This window comes from Hyalella azteca, unplaced genomic scaffold (genome assembly GCF_000764305.2).
Source record: "Hyalella azteca isolate HAZT.00-mixed unplaced genomic scaffold, Hazt_2.0.2 contig14770, whole genome shotgun sequence".
NCBI lineage: Eukaryota > Metazoa > Arthropoda > Malacostraca > Amphipoda > Hyalellidae > Hyalella > Hyalella azteca.
The window spans coordinates 255-21,247 of NW_025944645.1; the positions used below are offsets into that span (position 1 = coordinate 255).

Sequence of the window (20,993 nt, forward strand, 5' to 3'; positions counted from 1 at the left end):
GGGTAAGACAGGACCGAAATCACTAACAAGCCTGTAGCATCTAATAAATACCATGAATAACTAAAAAAAACCTAAACCTATCACAAGGTGTAGTTATGCAATGGGCTTCTAAGCTACAACTCGGACGTTTTGCATCTAACATAGTTTTCTGTACAGATTTAAAAAAGTGAGCTGGTCCCATCTTACCCCACTGGGGTAAGTTCTCTACCTAATCTTGCAATTTTTTTTTATCAGGAGCAAAACTAGTTTTGCAATTTGGTGTGCTTGCTTAAAATGCATAAAATATGATGTTCCAATAATTCTTCCATAATCATGGATAGTTCAGGTAAGACCTACAGCCTACTTGTTCTCATATATATGTATATATAGGTAGTAATTATAGCATGTAAATAATAGACTACATACTGTATGCAGTGTGGAATTCTAGAGGGATATTAAATTAACCAGTACACATAGCATATTGGAAAGCAGGACCTGAAAGCTTGGAAAGGCCAGGAACTTTCCACTTTCAGTCAATCATATCATAATCACCTATTTCTTTCCAGCTGTGATTGGTTGATGGGATTGTGATTTTAGTCCCTTCCAGCTTTCCAGCTGTGATTGGTTAATGGAATTGTAATGTTATCTGCTTTCTAGCTGTGATTGGTTGATAGGGAGGCCTTCCAGCAGTGATTGGTTAATGGAATTGTAATGTTATCTGCTTTCTAGCTGTGATTGGTTGACGGAGATGCTTTCAAGCTGTGATTGGTTGTGCCCATAAGCCCCGCCCCCAAATATGATATATGTCTACAGTACTGGTTAACTAAATACTCAACTTGAACTTGATCATTACAAACAAAAAGCCTGGATAATTTTCAGAAAATCCATTAAATAAAAGAAAAATAGAAAATATCTGTCAAACAATTTTACAACAAATCTGAGCCTCTGAGATACTGTACAATTGAAACAGTTTGTCCACTTTTGATCCTCCTTTTCATTAATAGTCAGTCACCTGGCACTTGGCAGAGCACTGTATCTAAGGAAAGCATTCCACCTTTGGTGGAAAGCTTTTTTATAAGTGAACTTCCATTTCTAGAATTCCACCCTGACTGTATGTGTATGGTGTTCTAGCTGGCTGGCTGTGACAAATTTACTTGTACTTGAACACCTGTATAATTTGTGAACATAATTATGTAAGCCTACTTGTTCTCGTATATATGTATATATAGGTAGGGTAGTAATTATAGCATGTAAATAGTAGACTACTGTATGGTGTTCTAGCTGGCTGGCTGTGACAAATTTACTTGTACTTGAACACCTGTATAATTTGTGAACATAATTATGAAATTTACTTGTACTTGAACACCTGTATAATTTGTGAACATAATTATGTAAATTAGTTAATAAAATGATTGAATATCTTTGAATTCCACTAGGAAGGAACCAGTAGTTTGATGCCTCGCTGACTTGTAGAAGGGATCAATTCAGTTTTTTACAACTGCCTCATTGGGAAGATGAAATAGCTCTTCTGAAGCTAATTTCTCTGTATGACAATGCTTGTGAAGATGTGATTGCAAATTGCTAGCACCTTAAAAATCAGCTAACAAAAAACTAAGGATAATCACAGGAAAAGTTTTTAATAACACAAATGTATAATATTTAGTCAAACAAATTTCCTGAATTTATTTACTATTTCCATGTCAGATTTGTTATGGCTAGCTAACCAGTTGAATTAATTTTCTTACATTATTATTGCGAGAAATTGTCAATGAAAAAATAGATACATTTTAAAAATTGGATATTCATGTATAGATAGTCACAGCTGCAGCAGAAGCAATCATGCAGGTATTCACAAGCCACTGTGCGCACTATTTGTTTATATAATAAATTCCAAGGCAAATAATCATCAAACTCACAATATACATATATTTTTTTATTTATAAGTGGTAATTTGTTGAATTTCCAATTATTGAAGGCTGTATGTTTACTTGTATAATAATATTTTTTTATCACATATGTCATCTTAGTGGACAATAGAATGTGATTTTTCAGTTCTATCATATTTATTGTCAGTTGGCATGTATGATGAGATATTATTATAGTAATAATATAGTGAATTGTGATTNGGCGGTTAAGCAAAGCAAAATTGAATCAGTGAGTTGCGCATTCGAGACTGCAACAAGCTATGAATATTCTGCTATATTAAGAATCGGCGACGGGGTTACGGCCTAATTAACGCTGAAACTGCTATTATAATTATTATATTATTATTATTTGTCTAGCAACCTTGCTGATTTTGACCATAATTATTACAAAATGTGGGTTTCCAAGCCCCAACTTGCTGGTCTAAACTTGGTGTTATTAACTACTACTTGACTTCCTCAATATTTTGGGTTAAATAAAAATGATTCAAATATGTGACCTCATTGATCATAATTTTAGATAAGCTCTTGGAATGACTGAAATGTTCAAGATGTAATACCTATATTTTAGTAATTATTCATGGTTTTATTTTTCATGAGTTGGCTGGTGCATGATGAAACAACCATAATTACCTACTTTGAAGTTTTCAACACAACTCATTTCAGCATCTCATTTTGAAAGCATTAGTAATAAGATGATTTCTTTTTACTTTTCACTATAACATAGGATCTTTCCTAATATGATTCCATTTTGAGTTTTCTGGGAGGAATCTAAGCTTGTGTTAAGTGACAAGGTGAAGTCTTTTGCAGAATTATGAAGGTTTTCAAACAATGTTCACTTATTTTTTGTATAATACAGTAGTGGCCAAGTGTCACTTCTGTATCAAAAATGAGTTTTATTATATGCATCCTTCTTTACCTGTAGATGAGATGGAGGTTGGAGATGATACCCATCTCACTGTCAATGATGGAATGGAGGTAATGTGAGTAACTCTTATATTAATATCATTTTCAGATTCAGATTATTAATTGAATCTTTGGTAAGGAATGTATCTATATATGTACCTATACCATATATCTTCAAATATTTGTTCAGCTCATTTTGATGTCAGTATTTTAAGTTCATTCAAATGTGCAATATAACTTGTTGGAAGAGTTTTTAAATTCTCTAAATTAAGAGCAATACACAAATGTGTGAAGATAGTACCACCTATTTGATAGTATATGACAATATGTAGGTACTATTCATATAACTGGTATATTAATGGTATGCCTATCTTACTAAACAAATATTTTCTATTAATATATTAAATTTGCAATTGGTGTTTTGTGCAATCTGGCTTGTACATGTGAAGGTTTTAAATTAAATAATATTTCTACATGATTGATGCAATCCTAATCATTGTGTTATTCTCATTCCCTAGTCCTGGAATGCAGCCCACTAACAGACGACCTCACCTTCAATATTCTCCCCCTGCTTTGAAGGCCAAAGGAAACAATGCATCAGGTTAGCTTGAAACTTTTCAATTTTTTGAGAGTGGATGCTCATGATTGTTTTAAACTTTGTATGTGACAAGTTGCTTTTTTTTATTCATTGTCTCTAAGAAGCATTCCCCCATTCATGTGATTAATTGGTATTTTTCAAAAAGAGTTTTACTTTTTACACTCCTCCCTGAACGCAGTCTTGTGTTGCAGGCCATCTAAAGCAGTGAACCTATTTTTGTGCAGGTTGTGATGTGGCAAGTCCACAGATGACCTCAAAAGGAGCACCACCTGAAGTTAATACCACTGCAGAAAACTCTACTGTTATATCTGCATCTCCTGTTACATGGAGCTTCAATTTCTCTCAGAATTTTGTTAGCTTCAATAAAAGTTCTTTTTCTATCAATAAAAAACATTCAAACAATTCACTTGCAAAAACTCAGACAGATGACTCTTCAGACTTTATGAATGTTAAGAGTAAGCAGTGTGAAGCTGTGAAACCCATTTGCAATTCAACTAAAGAGGTAGAGCCAATGGCTAAAAATGCTTCAAAGCTCTCGAGAATGAAACAAATTACACACATAGCTTCCAAAGATGCCTCCACCAGTAGCAAGCATCACATTGACAAACCCATACTACCAGCAGGAGCTTGTCACATGCTATATTATCAGGGAGCTTGCAAGAGCACATCTTGTGTAAACTACCATCAAGTGAGCATACCACCTACAGTTTTATCTTTATGAGTTGTCTTAAAATTTAGTTGGATCTTTTCATCTGAAAATAATTTTAGAGTATTTTATATTCAGTATAGTTCTTTAGATTACCTATAATTGGTGGTACAATACTTCAGAGCACTTAACAATACAGGACTCTCTTTACTGAGAGTTTATATTTTCACTGGTTGGTAAATACCGTAGTAATCATTGTGAGACAACATTGCTTGAAATATATTATTTGTTAACAGATAAGTGGTGAGTAAAATTTTATGTGTGATTAAAATAATAAAATCTTGAAGAAGGAATTTTTACCGTTAAAGTCGAGTTTATGTACTGATTGAGAGTTTTTTTGCAATACGGTACCTTCATGATTTTACAATCTATAAATGTATCATTTTTCATTCATTTATAGATGATTTTAATAAAAGATGTAGGTAGTGTGGATTTGCTCCTTGACCTCTGTGGTTTCGTTGACATAATAATAGCGCCTAAATATTTTTAAAAGTTTACTTAGAAAATTCATTAATTTTGTGAATTTCAGCTTCCGACGACGCGAGTGGAGCAGTTTTTGGGCAAGTTTATCTTGTACTCGTTGCTCCACACTGACCAAAATCAATGCGTTTGGTCACTGTTGACTGCCCATTCGTCCAGCCACTCCCGCACTGAACCGCTTTTTGTTTTGCACGTCTTGCGTCACGTTGCTCAGTATCTCAACAGCGTCCCTACTGCATCTACCGGTACTAACTTTCAGGTAATGGATCGTCTTTATGGTAAACTGTAGTTAATTCGAGTGATTTTTTTACCATGCCAGAAGCTCTTGTGAGTTTCAACATTTTCTGTTATTTGGAAACGTAGCTGTCCTCGCCGTTTGATCAAATTCCGTTTACCGATTTGATAACTCCAGCCATTATGCACCGTTTTTACCTGTGCTAATCCTGAATTTAAAAAAACTTGAATCTTACTGCAATGTTCTACAACCTCTAACTTCCTATAACTCTTCCTCTCAAACGTGAGACTTTTTTTTGCTTGAGTAACGAAGTGTTTTTTAAGGTACCGTCTCAGTTTGCTTTCATCCTTGACTGCGCGCGAGTGTGCGATTGGGGCAGCGACCAAACAACGCGTGACGATGTGTGTGCTCGCGGGCTGGCAGTCGCTCGACAAGTGTACGAGGTGTTGCGTCGGTCCTTCGTGCATCTTCCCGACCATCTCAAGCTCGAGGCCATTCGCGCCTTCGTCAGGTGACTCTTGATGATGTGATACCATGTTAGATTTTTTTTAGCGCATTTTCTCATTTATGGAAAAAATGCACTATTGTGCTCGCCATGTCCGTCTGTCTGTCTGTCCGTCCGTCCGGAACCTCAAGTTTTCGTCGACGAGAAAATGCGCTCTCTGGCACTCACTGCAGGGAGTACTGAGTTATATTTTTATTATACGTATCAGGGTTGTATTTCACAGGCCAGATGATTAATTTCTATCAGTGGGAACCAGAAGTGATTGAAGCGTTCGTAATGATATTCCTCATTATTGGTCACCATTGTTTTTCTTTTAACTTTTGCAGCTCCTTGTAATGGTTAAATGCACTAGAGTTATGCCAGAAGAGGTCCCTTAGATTTAGCTTATGGAAAGTGCTCGTCATGTCCGTCCTTCCGTCCGTCTGTCCGTGACTTCACGTTTTCGTCGATTTTGAGAAAATGCGCTCTCTATCACTCACTTCAGTGAGTACTGAGTTATATTTTTTTCTAATGAAGACCATTGCAATATTAGGTATATTTTATTTTTTTATCGATAGTTATTCTAGGCAAAATTGCCTTCTATCTGCTCTTCAGCTTGAGTGAATGCAGTAAAGTAAGCGGGCCGAGCGGCCCTTGGTCGCCCAGTGAGAAGGTGCTCAATGCTGGGCTTGAAACGGCGCCTACAAAACAAGACGATCTATTCTCGCAACTCGACCTATTCTGGTTCAGAAGTTTCCTTGCTTTCCCCGACTCCATCACGGTTTGTAACATCGTACTTTGCACTACTAGTGGTATACCGTATACATACATGGTGGTGGCATATGCTCGTGGTAGATGTATAATTTTCCAGCTCTAATTCGATCAAGAATGAAGTAGAAACTTCTGTCGTTTACAACCTACTTGATTTTGATTTTGTCCAATAAAGTTTTGTGCTTTAAATATTTATCCATTTACTGATTGCCATGGATTGCTTGTCCCTCTACTTGCATTGATCAATTACTAATTGTGAACTGTTTGATACGATACTCATTTTATAGCACATAAAATTTAGGCTAGATATTGTTATATATTATTATATTGTTCGTCTTTCACTCTTCCTTACTCAAACATCAATTTCAGCCTGATGCTGTAGCGGTTGAAATTTTCCCTGTGAGCTTTTTGGCTTTCGAGGTCCGATGTTGTATTTTTTCCGTTCAGTTCAACGAATGCCCCTATGTTCCAACTTATGGAGGGCATTGAGCTGTTGCACATGAAATTGTGTTTCACATGATACATTGATTCTTCTATGTGTACATTTTATAGTACAAGATGAGTGCAATTTTATTTTCAAAGCATGTTTTATCTTCTTCTATCCTGCCTTGATTTTTTTCCTTTATTTTATACTCAGGTTCGGATGATCTACAAGCACTTGACAAAGTCCATAACTTCTGAATCAGAATTTTGCTCGATAATTACAAAGGAATTCATCGAATACCATAACAAGATGGGTAAGTTTAATTCAATTTTCCTTTGTTAAGTGCGATATACGATAAATGAATAGTTATTTTTACATCTATATCTATCGCTTTTTTATCTTATAATTATGCATTTTAACTGAAATAAAATACACTGTCTGTGTGTCAGTAACCTGATCTCGTCAGAACCATTTCGATTGTCTTAAAGTTCTTAAAACTATTATTGAATGATTCATCTAGCATTTCTTTTCGAAAAAGGTTTGTAACATAGCACCCCGGACCAGTCGCACGAGTCTCCTGCACCACTTAATATATGTTATGATGCATTGGCCGGTGCCTGAGTGTCTATTTTATTACTAACCTCTTTATTATTCAATGTTATTGTTATTATTCTTATTTTATTATCCTCACCTGCATGTCTCTAGGGATGTACAACGAAGCGTACCACGCCCTGCCAGTGCTGCAGCGATTGGGCATCACCAGGCCTGAGCTCTACCAGCAACTCTTGAGTCCAGCTCCTAAATCCCGCGCTTCTTATGCCGTAACAAATGCTCGATGTTTTAATGCAGTAATGTACTGTCGTATATGTACTCCTTTTGTGCATGCTGTTAATTTAAATTCGTTTAATCTTCATTAGGCTGTAAAAGGGTATGTCAGAGATACTTAATTGTTGTAAATTCTCCCACTGAAAGAATCGAAGGAAGAGAGTTGGAAGGAGATACTTCCGATTGAGCAGGTCTTGAATTCTAGTTTCCGCAGCTGACAGTCACGGTCATGCAGTGGATGGAATAACATTGCACGTTCGTCATCGATTTAAATGCACTCTGGTAATGGCCTTTCCAATTTGCCCTTCGAGCGCTTCAGTATTCCTCCTGCCGGCGGGGTTTCCAAACCAAAATCAATTCTATTGTGAAGGGATTGGAGCATGTCAGGAGACTACCAGTGTCGTCAATCTAAAATTAAGGGCTGTATGAACGACCAGGACTTTAGGGGGAAATATTGGAAAAATTATGCAATCAGTTATGCACTCCCCGTCACTCTACTCACTAACATGCGACAGCGCTGGGGCTTTCCTTTTCAACTGTGCGATAAACCCTTCATAATGAACTTCAATTTCATTCGTATAAACCGGATGTTAGGCAGGAGTTGACTGCTGGCTGGTCGACTGTTGCGGTCCGTTTCTGGCTGGTCGACTGTTACGGTCAGGTTTCTCACCGCTGAGTGTCAAAAAGTGTAGCATGTGCTGCTAGAGGGCGAAAAATTCACGTAAATTTTACTAAACAGCTCCATTGTGAGCGTCTTACTGTTTGTAAATTGAGACGAGTATGCTCAAAGTTGGAACCACTTGTTAATAAATTACTGTTTAGATTACAAAAAACGAGTGCATGAACTAACATGTTCTTTTACAGTGTAATCATAGTCTCGTTTGCCAACGTATTCTGCGTTTACACTTCGACTCCTCCAATTATTGAGTCTCGCATATTGTTAATCTATACCTATTGAACGATCGGCGAACAGATAAGTTGGAACGACGCGGAGCATGACAAACATAATAAAATACAGGGTGCATTAGATAAACTTGATTATTTGTAGGATTAATAAAAACTAAACTAGCTCTTGTTTAGTTTTTATAACTGAATTTTTCCTTGAGAGATTAGTTCCTTTAATTATTTTTACACTCGTCTAGTACAGTTCGTGCTGTGTGGGCAGTGGCTCTATTATGTTGAAAGCGCAAACTCTATGATCATCTCGCTTTACTGAGCAGCATTCAAAGGGACATTGTAATCTATTAATGTTATCTCTATCCTTTTCTTGATTGAAAACTTAATTTTACAGGTTACTGATTTTGCGGCATCGCTGCCTAAAGTGCTCGAGCTATGTGGAGTCATTTGCCACCTGAAAGTGCGGCTTTCAGAAAAGTATTTTGTCCATCTTCTGGGTTTTCTTCTTGCCACTTCGCGGAATCACACTCACTACGTGCTAGCCCTCCAGCAAGCGGCTGACACGATCGTCTATGCCACGCAGGTGAAAGTCTGCTATTGACGCTATCGTCTGTCCCACGCAGGTATAAACCTCACTTTCGACGCTATCGTCTATGTCACGCAGGTTAAAAGCTCACTGTTGACGCTATCCTTCATGTCACGCAGGTAAAAGGCTCACTTTTTACGTTATCGTCTATACCACGCAGGTAAAAAGCTCACTGTTGACGCTATCGTCTATACCACGCAGGTAAAAAGCTCACTGTTGACGCTATCGTCTATGCCTCGCAGGTGAAAAAGTTTGCTGTTACTGCTGTCGTCTATGTCACGCAGTTGAAAAGCTCACTGTTGAGTGTTGACGCTATCGTCTATGTCACGCAGGTGAAAGTCTGCTATTGACGCTATCGTCTGTCCCACGCAGGTATAAACCTTACTTTTGACGCTATCGTCTATGTCACGCAGTTAAAAAGCTCACTGCGGACGTATTCGTCTGTGCCACGCAGGCAAAGAACTCACTGTTGACGCTATCGTCTATGCAACGCAAGTGAAAAGACTCAAAGTTCTGCTCAATTATTTTCAAGAGTTTACGTGGATCGAAATAGTTTTTCTACATTTTCGTCATGTATATATATTTTTCTCTTCGTTTGCAATGAACTATCCATTATTATGTTCACTTTATGCCCACGTACATTTTATTGTTGGATATCCGTCTGCGTAGGGAAAATGAAATTCATTTAAGAGAAGAAGTCGAGTAACGTTACATCTTCTTGCAGGAGGCGGGGTTCATCCCTGAAACATCACTACTGGAGCAGCTTTTCTCGAAGCTCAGTAGCGACTTTCTGCAGCTGGCCACGCTCCAGCAGGTCTTCTTGCGGCTCTCGCCCGAGCTGTTGCTCGCCAATGCTGCGCTCATGCCTGCAATTTTGGCCAGAGTAAAAAATTTACCCCCACCAGCGTATCTCGTGTTCAGTGCCCTGAAGGAGCGCCTCAGGCAAATCGGAGTTGTCATTCACTTGGAAGAAGATGACATTTATCGAACAGAAGATTCCTCCAGAAGTGGTAGTTCTGGGTCTTCAAAAAACACGACCATTGTTGAAAATAACTGTTCGACGTCTCTAAGAAGTAAGATAGACAGCAAAAGTGACATTTGTTCTCAGGTGCACTCTGGCTTTATTCAGGATAAGAAAGTGAAATACGGGAATGATTGTCTTGAGGATATTAGATCTGAACTTGCTTGTGAATATGATGATCAATATAATGCAGCTGACCATTCTCAGAGACAAAAATTTTGTGAAAAGCGTGAACAATTGAAGACGGACAACCCCCGATACTCGTCCCTCAGTAATGCCTCGACTGTAAACCCTCGAGTATCAAATGTAGTAGTGGCTTCATTGCAGAGGGTAGAGCCAACAGATAATGTGACCCAACAGCGGGTCGATTTGATTTCAGTCGAAAATAATCCCTCGCTGATGGAGGGCTTCAAGATAACCGATTCTCTTCCAGCTTGGAGGCCACAGAAACGACCACTAAGTTCGCCCTCAATTCACAGTAAAAAGGCTTACACCATACAAAGTTACTTCCAGCACCAAGCTTCCAAGCGGATTCAAAGCAAATGTATTGGTCTAGATAATTCACAAGAAGAAAAAGAAGGTGCTTCTGAAAATCTGGATTCATCAGTCTCTCCAGAATCATTTGTCTTGAAAATAGATTCACCTGAGTATTGTCATCATCCAGAGGCCAAAGAGCAAACCCCAAATAGAGATAATGAAAAACGCGCTTCTGATGTGAACAAATGTATTTTTGCTTGCTCATCTCCAGCCACATCCTGCAATTCCACCGCCATCTCTAAGTTGAACACTTCTTTGTTCGGTTGTGTTTCGCCGGTAGCACCAAGTACTTCATTTGCGCGTAATGCAGAGAAAAGCGATTCTGGAAAAGATCATTTCAATGCAGATGTTTCCGGAACCAATTTCACGAAGACGGTTACGAACAACACAGGTCAGTCGGGCTCCTTTTATACCACCTCGTCTCTCGGCAATAGTAACGCGGTCTGCCCTAAATCCAATGACAAAGTAATGGATAAAAATCAAAAGTGCTCGATTGGTGATGACTCAGATGCTGCTACTTCGAACGCGTACTCCTCTCCAATGCCAGAGTTGCGAGATTGTAAGCAATTACCCTTGCGAAAAAATTACCACGCAACTGGTCTTCAAAGTTCTGGTATAAAGCCGACTTTGAGGCGTTATCATCCCGTGGGAGGATTCAATGTGCCTACAGTTTCTGCACCTCGAGATATAATTTCAAACAATTTTATGGTATATCATCCAACTGACGGCTTCTATGATTTCGTAGAAGAAGAAGAAATCGAAGAAATTTACACAGAGACGTATGCATATGATATCAATGCAAATTTTGTTAATGAGCGCATTCCGAATCCCTGTGAGCGAAATCTAAATCCAAGTCTCTCAGCCCGTTTAGGGGAAACTTGCACACCCCAGGAAAATTACTTGCAGTCGCATTCATCTTTTGCTGATTTACCTGAAGCCACGAGCGATGTCAACGACGAGTTATTGATGGAAACTTCTGATCGAATCGTTTCTCTTCCCTCTACCATAGTTCTATCAACTCCTCCCACATATCAATCGTCGTCAAATGCGATAATGTTCAATCGTCTGAACCGCGCCGGCTATTCCCCAATAGGTTCTCGTGTCGGTGACACTGGACCATCTTCGAATACGTGGATTGATGCATCTCTTGCACCACATATCGCGTTAGTAAATGACGACTGTGCGTCATTTGCCCCCATGGAAACTTGCCTGTCTTGTCAAGATTTCGATACCCAAGAAATTCATGATGGCACGCGCAACACCTGGAATTCAATTTCGCATCGCCCAGAGAGTCGGAGGTTTAGTTTGTCTCGCCTTGCCCCGACCGTTCCTATGATAAATAGTAGAATTCCAATCATAACATATCCTTCGCGCCAGAATGCTGTAGAAAGGCGGTCTTCTTTGGTCTATCCAATGTTTGATAACACGGATTGTCTACCCACGGAAACATCTGAAGAAGATTCCGGTTACCTGACAAACGGGCCAAATATAAATACGTTGCAAGTTGATCGCGCATTCGGTGGGAATATCAACCGTCATGGCTCGCTCATTGCTGCTGATGTAAAAGATAAAATACACGTCAAACCCCGTCCATCATTAGCCAGCATCGCACGGGACTGTGCGGGAAGAAAGGTGCATTCCCCGTGTCCCGCTTCATCAGTAACTCAGCATGCATTGACCAATGAAGCTGAAGTAAGTCCACCAACGTAATGCGGTGATAACCATTTAGATTCTAACCCTTTTCCGTCTCCACAAGGCTCATTATTCTGAGAATAAAATTTAATTACTTATGATATCTTTGAAGCTCATAAACCATTTACCTCTTGTTGCTTAATTCGTAATTTTCTTACCTGATTTAATGACTTTAGCACGAAAAAATCAAGGATTTCGAAACCCTTAGAATAGCTTCTAAATTGCAATTTTCCAAAGGTGCTGGAAACTCGTTTTCAATCTGCTCATGACTCAGAAATGTTTTTAATAAATTGTTGAAAATTAATGCAATTCATTGTTCTAGCTTAACGCGCATGAACACGAGTTCTGTGTTTTTATCTAGTTATTTTTTTCCAGACTCCGGATATCGGATCCAATGCTTTTGAAACTGACGCAGTGGACGACTTAGATGGCAGTGGCAGAGAAACTTCTGAATCCGGGTCAGATGAAGCTCTGTTCATTTATTTTCTATTTGTGACTACCCAGCTATTATGTGACAGCACTTGAAAAGAGTTTAATTTTACTCTGTGGGTATATGATAGAATTTATACAGAGGTCAATTTTACACAGCTGTTGTATGATGTGGTAACTCTATGTGACTTATCGGTATAATGTTTCAAGTTAAACTTATATCGTAGCTTATTAGACTATGGCTATACAATTAAATTTTTTCTTTGCTGTGCCAAGTACAATTTCTTTTAATCACTCCTAAATGGGAGGCCATTTTGTCTCATGAGGATTCTATAATTCAAAAGAAATTCTCACGGGAATCATTCCGATGACTACCTATGTTAAGTATTTTTTAGCAACATTGTGTGAATTTATGATATAAACTTTGAAAAATGTTGCCATTGCCTTTACACTGATTAATTATTGTTGACATACTAACGAATTTTTATCTATAACGATTATCGTACCGTTTAGCATCGCATGCTCTAATTATGGATCGAAAGTGCATCAATATTCATCTCGATGTCACCAGTTCGCATGATGTTAATGTTAATGTTTTTGACATTTCCAGATGCGATGATCAGATGGAGCCGGGCTTCTACCTTGACAAGGTATGGCTTTTTTCTACGTAAGCCATTCATATTTTCATAAATACTTCTCAGTTTTGCCACCCCGTTCTCAATAGCAATATTCTTGTATTTAAACGACCTACCGTACATTTTAATTTTTTGTTTCATCGCAAATCAAGCAGACCAAAATTTTCCTCTAGCCACATGGAGTGAAGTTTTTTGCTTGAGTTTTTTAATTTATGTTCAATTTGGTTAGATTTATTCGACGTTCATCACTCGATATGAATTCTGAATAAATTTTTGTTATCTTTGAAACATTTACGAATTTTTTTTGGGGCTATTAACGTTTGTGTCTTAATTTTTCAGACGCTTAATTATTTCTTCCATATATGCCTCTTTTGTTTCTCATAGTTTCATGTGTTCGTATTACATTATTGTCTATTGAAAATCTTCAATTATCTCTTACATTGAACAGCACCCAATTTGTGAGCGAGATCACGGTTCGGAGCGACTTGCGGTATCATCTCTTGCTTCTTCAGCAAAATTTACCCGGCCTCGGTTGCTTCCTACGCTCTCACCTGATGTAACTTTTTGGAAGTGCGTGCGTGAAGGAAGACTTGAAGACATTGGCAAAAAACTGTCTCGTATTGCTGCTCAATATGACGTGAAATTAGAACAAAATAAGCAAGCAGGCAGAAGCTCTTCGGAAGACCTGTTCGATATCAGCGTCGAGATTAAGTGTATGAGACAACTTCTCCAGAGTTTGGCGTCAGATGAACATGTTCAAAAAATCGACAGCAATTTGGAAGTTATTGTATCATCTGTAAGAGGTAATTTTTAGTAAATTATTCTGACTTTTCTAGAATTTATTCGTCATATTTATATGAAGAATCTTGGAAGGATTGTCTGACGCATGCGGTATTAGTTTGAGTTGATCAATTATGCCCCTTAACGATGATCATTCTTAATGATGTCAGTTTTTTTGTTGCTTCCTTCAGACTGGTCTGTGAAGGGATGCGAAACGCGTGCAGTGACTAGTGGAGAAGCGTGGTGTGTGTGCTCTCTCGCCAACAGCATTCTGGAGCGCCTTGGAGTACGGTTTCATACTGAAGACCTCGATCAAATTCCAAAAGGAAGCAATCTAAATGCATCATCTACTGAGACTGAAACTAACGATTTGGTCATCAATGAAAAGCGCTCAAGTTTATGCAATGTCGCTAATGGGAAGGTGTCCTTGGCCACTGTACCTGTAGAGGGCTTCAACACACCGTGTTCAACTACCGCGCGTCCCACGCTTACCGCTACTCAAACTTTTTCGTCGGCTGCGGCTCCAAATTCTTTGTCTTCCGAACAGCGCTCTTCGGTTGCTCTAATTTCAATTCTCATAAGCCGGCGTCTGCCCTTCTTTAAGTACCAGGTGCTTTAATAAAATCATTCAGTCATTCTATTGAATGAACTTATTATTTCCACGAACTTTTGATGATGTTTAGATTCGCTGCTTGTTTGATTGTTTGATTTTTTGGCTGATGTTATTCTACGATTGTTTGGCTGATTCTAATCTGCGTTTAGTGAAGATGCCTTTGTTAAAATTATTACTTTCCGACCATGTTAATTTTCCAGTTTTTTTTCTACGTTTGACTTCTTATAGATACATTTCCTAAAATTATTACTTTCCGACCATATTATTTTCAAGTTATTTTCCACGTTTGACTTCTTATTTCTATTAATGTAATTCTAAACGCCTAAAACATTGTCAAGTTAGACGCTAAGAAAAATATTGTGGTCTAAATTTATTATATTTAATCAAATATAAATTCATATAAATTTCTTAATTCAAATATTTGATCAGTGATTGCAAATCTCTTCGCGCTAATGCACCAAATGTTTATTTTGTGCAGCCTCTGCCGGGCGCGCTCCCCTCGCCCCCACTGAGCGAGCAGCAGATCGTGCTTGCGGTCGTGCCCCTCCTGCTGACCTCGGGGCAACTCGCCCTCGTCGTTACCATCCTCACTGGTCGGGGCTTTGATTTTGTTTGTTTAATGTTTATTTCCTTCACATAGGAGTACACGACACATAAAAATTAACATGATGATTAAAAGATGACAAAATAGCTACCTAGTCAATATCCGAATGAGCGAAGCAGATTCGTATGCTACAAGAGGGCAGGCGAGAAAAGAGGTATTATAATTAATTGCATGTTAGTGAGTTCGCCTAAATACAGCTGAGCTCCTGCTGGCATACTCTCACCCAGAAAAATTTACGCCTGAATAGCTGGATAAGCGTGGGCCTTAGCCTCCCACTCCACATAGCAAAAGCATTTAAATGAGGTAGGAATGCTCGTGAAGGAACCTCTTTCTGTTGGGGCTCTGGTATAGAGCCCTGTTTGCCATAGCCCAACCGTTAGCGCCTGCAAAATGGTAAGCTGCCATACTCTATGTCTATAATAAATTTTCTATTTAGAGAATAATTCACGCTTGTTACCAAGCCGGACAATAATAAATCCATTATTTACTCCATTTTGATGGCGTTGGTTGACCAGCTGGAATTCCTTTTAAGAAAAAAAAAAGTTAAATTTACTTCTTTACTTTTCTGTAATGAATGTAGCACTTAAATTAAAAAAAAAGTATTTGAAAACTGCCATTATGCCCATTTTCGATTGCAGCAACGTATCTGGGCATTTATTGCTCATTCAATGAAAGTTTCTGTAAAGCTATTGTAAAAATATCATACATTGGCTACGTATATTTTTTATCATTTTAGCAAACTAAAGAGCTAGTAGCCGAGATAGCTTTGCAAAACCTTCGTATTTTTGTGAGTACCAAAGAACTAACTGAACTGATTTGTTTTTCACAGGAGTGACTTGGTATGGGGGTAGTCATGACGTCGAAACCAAGCTGCGCGTATTTCACGAGACAACGTCACGACTACTCCACAACCCGTCTCCTGACGATACATACTTGAATGAAAATATGACGTCGAGCCTCCATCCGGACAAACTAGGCTCCTCTACAAGCTCTTATCCGCAAAATTGTTCGGGAATTACTTTTTCTTCAAGTAACTCTCAAGGTAAATATAATGCTCTATCATTACACTCGTGCTAAACATGAGTGAAAGCAGCAGCAACATTCTATTAGAAGCAATTTCTGGCGTCCTTCTTTCCTTCTGTGCGTCCTTCTTTCAGTAGCAGAAGTACGTGGTTGGTGTTCGTAGGGGCACGGCTATGAGGCCGGAGCTGATTAATAGCCCCATAAAACTCCCGAATTCTTCATGACTAATTTGAAGTAATTTCTGTGTAATGAGATTATAGACAACTTTTTTTTGTACCTTGGGATAAGTTCTTTCCTGCGCAGACCAATAAGCAAAATTTAAAAGCGAATGTGAGAACTTAAGAAAATTTGTTAACGTTTAGTTTACGAATTTCTGCTCCAGTGCGAATTTGACTAAATTATACGATTACTTATGCCAGCAATTTATATGAAAACAAAATTTAGTTCATGTTGTGTTTTAGATTGTAATTTTGCCTGCTAGAAAAATTAACTAATGTCATCGCTTTACGCAGCTCCAGTCATGAGCTCCAGTTCGTTGCCGTCAGCATCGTTCGTACGCAAGTTGCTGCATCGCTGCCGTGGTGAGATGCTGGTGTGCCGTCTCTTGCAAGCCCTCGTCAGGTCCTACCGACACGACTCGTTGGTTCTTGGCCACGCCAGATATAATAGAGCAGTTGGTGAGTGCGAATATGGTCATTTAACCCTTACGTTCTTGACATTTTAGATATATAAAAATAGTTGGTAAGTGCCAATCTTGTTATGTCCTACCGACACGACTCCTTGGTTCTTGACAACGACCGAAATAATAGAGTAGTTGGTGAGGGGAATCTGGTCAAGTGCTACCGGTACGACTCTCACGTTTTTGGTTATTTCAGGTATCGTAAAAAATTGGCAAATTCGGGTGTTCCCAAGTCTACATTTAAAGATTTTGAATATTCACTACTTTTTTTTAGGAATTCAGTGGTGATGATGCATGTAAGAAAGCTCCAAATTTTGGGCTTGCACGTCTTGAACAACATAAGACCTAGCTCTGAATTACACACACGTGATTTCTCAAAGTTGAAAGTAGGCCAATGAACAGTTCACTGAACATGTTACTCTATACGTTTCGCATGTCATGGTATGAGCATTTACTTGTCACCCCTAGAGTAAATACCCATCGAACAACGAAGGCTAATTCTAATCTCACCTGCCCTATTTACACGATAATAGGTGTTATTATTTTATGAGAAATGAAAATTGTGTTGCAGATTTGAGTCATCTTCTAGACGACGCTTGCGAGAGAGTGCTACTCAGCAGTAATAGATTGCGAAGGCTGCACGACTCTAACACAGGCCTGCTACACGATGAGGTAGAGCAGCTCGACCAACACGTACAGCGGCTGCGTCTCACCCTCAGGAAGCTCCTACTCACGTTGGGAACTTCGGGTCTCACCGTCTCGTCCCGGCAGCGAGAATTAATTGAGGCAACTGAAGACGCTGAACTATATTCATGTGAGTTTTGAGGAGGGAGGTTTAGTAATAAACTAAATACGTTGATCTATATTCATGTAAGTTTTGAGGAAGGGGGTATTTAGTAATAAAGTATGAACATTTTGCATCGTCGAAAATTGTGGGCGAGAGTTTTGCATCCTCAAAACCTTTGAGAGCAGCAAGGTCGAATGCAGTTGTACGTACTCATCCTTCAATTTCAAATCCTTAGAAAATACAGAAAAAATAAGCTATTTTCGGGGGGATTTTTACATGATGTTAACAGTACGATGGCACAAATTGTGATTGAAATTTGTCCTTGTAATAATTAGATAGTAGCCTAACTACAACATATTCACGTCACTCATTTAGTGTAAAATTTCTTATTATTTTTGACTAAAATGTTCTCATTTGAATTGTCGATACTGGATAAAAATACTTTAGGAATTAAATTGTTCAGGTGAGGTGACGACGGTCTTAGAGGACCTCATGTTGATATCGCCGCCGCACCAAAAGAAGACGCCTACCTGGCCATTGCCGTCTGATTCTCGACGCATGCGCCCCAAGCCTATCTGCCGGAGCCTGATGACCGCTACTATCCCTTGACGTCTGTCTGAATAATGCCCAGCTACCCCTGTCTCGTGACCACTTTTTCTCACTTTGATAGCAGTTACTTGTTTTTTTTTTTTACTTCTATGCACCGTTTCGGCTAATGGAAATACATTAGCCGCTAATGGAAATGTATAGATACGCTGTATCTACTTCAAGTTCTTCGTTACCATTCCTGTATTAATTCTTTCAAGTTTTTGGATTCTCACTTTGATAGCCGTTACTTGTTTCTTACTGCTATGCACCGTTTCAGCTATTGGAAATATTCACTTCTTCGTTACCATTCCCGTATCAATTCTTTCAAATTTTTGGATTTAGATAATATCATTGCGTAGCTTAAGGTTTTTTTCCTTAGGCAATAAGTGCCACATTAATTGGATGCATTCAAGTTCAGGCTCTTGAATCAATCGATCGTGTAGTTCATAATTAGTAGACTGTATTGATAGAAGGTATGAACATCACACCTTATCATCTTCGCTTGGAATTACGTTGTGCGTTAACAAGTATAAGCGCGTGTGGTTGTCAGCCAGTTTCAAATTAGTGTCGAATTTTTCAGTTGCTTCTAATGACAGAGGAAAAACGTTGTCAACCAGCTGGTTGACAAAGTTGATGGAAAATTAACTCATTAACTTCAGTCAAATCTGTAGACACGGCACTCTTAGTCCGTAATCAAGTGAATGACCGTTGGAGTATTGGTCGTCAGAAAAAAATATGGTTCAAATGACAAATATTTTTTGTAAAATGATCTGACACCAACCACCATTATACATTGACCTATTCACTTTTTTTTACCTTTTGATCATCGCCGAAATGTACCTATACTTCATAAGATTAAACCAACAAAGGCCGTAGACAACAGTGTTTTTTCTGTCTTCATGAATCGTTGCAATGTTATTACCGCGTGTGTCGCATATTACGGAAACTCGTGGATATTTTTGTCTTTTCATCATGTTTTTCATAAAACATATTGGAGTATCTATGTTAAATTTGTCTGAAATTTATCCCACAAATGTATACTTTGGGTTTGGTCGAAAATCTTTAACCATTTTCCTCTATTGTGCAAGGATCCAAGGGATGACAAAAAATTTTTTTACGTTTATTTTAATTTCTGTTTGCTATACTCCCAACGCCTCGTGCATTTTACTGCAAGATTTTCATCAAAAATCTAGATTGTGACAGATGATTTAATGGCGAGTTACCGTCAAGAAAGTACACTGTTGGCTGATCTTCATATCCGAGTTGCTGTCTGGGAGAACGGCGCCATATGCCGTTTTCCCGTCTCGACGCACGGCAAGATGGTTCTAGTCCGCGCGTTGGGACCAGACGTGTCCGTGTTTCCATGACTGCAGTGCTGGTAATTGACGAGATGCCTCGCTATTTTGCTACCTAGAAAACCATCTGCATCGTTGAAGGCTGTAATATCAATTTGGCTACAGCGTTCAGGATCCCTCATGCTACGCTCAGCATACGCTCGGCTGCCATACTGTACAAAAATTTATTCCCTGATTAGGCAATGGGACTATTTGCCGTATCTTTTCAACGACTAAAAAGCGAAAAGATTAATATCAATCGAATTGCCTATATTTTATGCATTTACATAAATTTATACATACATTTTATGTATATATTTACATATTTAAAAAAAATTGGCTCACAATAGGGAGCAGTGTCAGATTCATAACAGCATGACTATATAAGCAACCATAATGTAAGAAACGGAGAAGATATCAACATTAAATACTTCTGAATAAACGTTTGAATTTACGAGTCTTACGTACAGAATAAAATGAGAATTTTTTTCAAAGGGCATTGATGACTGTTATTTCAATAAATTACAAGAAACAGTGGTGATTCGGAATGGCTGAACGTTAAGGAATCAAACGAATGTATGCGCATTTACTCTTAATAATGAAACTGCATTGAAAGCATTATCAATTCAAATGGTGTCTCCAACTCCAAAGGAGAGAAAATTTTCGTGAAGAGAAAATTTGCGTGAGAAAAGAGAAAATTTGCGTAAATATTATGGTTCACGACCGTACTTCATCTAGCATTCTAGAAAAAGCGTCTACAACCCCTGAAATGTATTGTAAAAAATTTGAACAAAATTTTTGGTCTATCATCGAACGCAGCTACTCAATTTTTAAGAATGTGGTTCCAAAACAAAATTTAATCATTTTACTCACTGCTGCAGCGGCATCCACGTCGTGATAAGACGGTGCCTGGTACACAACTGTGTTGAAGCTCTTCATTCTCTCACATAGACCGCGTTGTTCCGCTTGTTCACTGGCATCGTAATGTTGTCGATGCAGTCTCGTGACGCCCTCAATACCGTGCTGAATAATGCAATCTTCCGCCTGTGGTTCGGTGTGAGTCTCAGTGTCGTCTACTGATACCGGTGTGAGAGGTGGCGGGGTCACATTTACGAACCGGTTACTTGCGGACGCGTAGTGATAGATTTCTTCCGATCCATTTTCTGCGCAAAAAATTGCAATTTTCACCAATAATTTGTCGATCCTCCAACACCCTCAGAGAAGTTCAAATTTGAAGATTGAGGGAATCGTATGGCTGGTAGAGATGATGAACTTACGAGTAGATCTAAAAACGTCTAATCACGTATTATTAGTATTTACGCCGCTTGTATCATTATTACAACCTGATACTTGAGATAAACAAGGTTTATTAATATTAAGCTAACTTTCAGCCCCGTGGTAAGTCTGCCCCGCTTCCATCTTCTCAAGTGCCGGGGGCTCCTTGATGTCCAGCTTCGT

At 38.7% G+C, this 20,993-nt stretch overlaps 2 protein-coding genes across 2 annotated transcripts; both read left to right on the forward strand.

Annotated features, from left to right (window-relative positions):
* The first annotated feature begins 279 nt into the window (after positions 1–279).
* LOC108668624 lies at positions 280–10,840 on the forward strand. The gene is made up of 12 exons (XM_047884164.1): positions 280–325; positions 2,827–2,884; positions 3,326–3,408; positions 3,630–4,093; positions 4,641–4,850; positions 5,150–5,337; positions 5,926–6,091; positions 6,719–6,818; positions 7,211–7,326; positions 8,622–8,810; positions 9,538–10,762; positions 10,806–10,840. The coding sequence occupies exons 1-12, from the start codon at positions 313–315 to the stop codon at positions 10,838–10,840; spliced, it is 2,847 nt and encodes a 948-aa protein (XP_047740120.1). The 5' UTR covers positions 280–312.
* Positions 10,697–19,211, forward strand: LOC108668627. Its single transcript, XM_018155868.2, has 10 exons — positions 10,697–12,063; positions 12,439–12,521; positions 13,103–13,142; positions 13,576–13,930; positions 14,099–14,517; positions 14,999–15,113; positions 15,954–16,166; positions 16,660–16,824; positions 17,398–17,640; positions 18,077–19,211. Exons 1-10 carry the CDS (start codon positions 10,840–10,842, stop codon positions 18,220–18,222), a joined length of 3,003 nt encoding a protein of 1,000 aa, XP_018011357.1. The 5' UTR covers positions 10,697–10,839; the 3' UTR covers positions 18,223–19,211.
* The last annotated feature ends 1,782 nt before the right edge of the window (positions 19,212–20,993 follow it).

Excerpts from the sequence above, each read along its gene's own strand:
- LOC108668624 (XM_047884164.1), top strand. Across the intron at positions 4,851-5,149 it reads CTACCGGTACTAACTTTCAG|GTACCGTCTCAGTTTGCTTT; the intron begins GTAATGGATCGT and ends GTGTTTTTTAAG. Across the intron at positions 8,811-9,537 it reads CGATCGTCTATGCCACGCAG|GAGGCGGGGTTCATCCCTGA; the intron begins GTGAAAGTCTGC and ends ATCTTCTTGCAG.
- LOC108668627 (XM_018155868.2), top strand. The coding sequence starts at position 10,840 with ATGGATAAAAATCAAAAGTGCTCGATTGGTGATGACTCAGATGCTGCT. Across the intron at positions 14,518-14,998 it reads TGCCCTTCTTTAAGTACCAG|CCTCTGCCGGGCGCGCTCCC; the intron begins GTGCTTTAATAA and ends TATTTTGTGCAG. Across the intron at positions 16,167-16,659 it reads TTCTTCAAGTAACTCTCAAG|CTCCAGTCATGAGCTCCAGT; the intron begins GTAAATATAATG and ends CGCTTTACGCAG.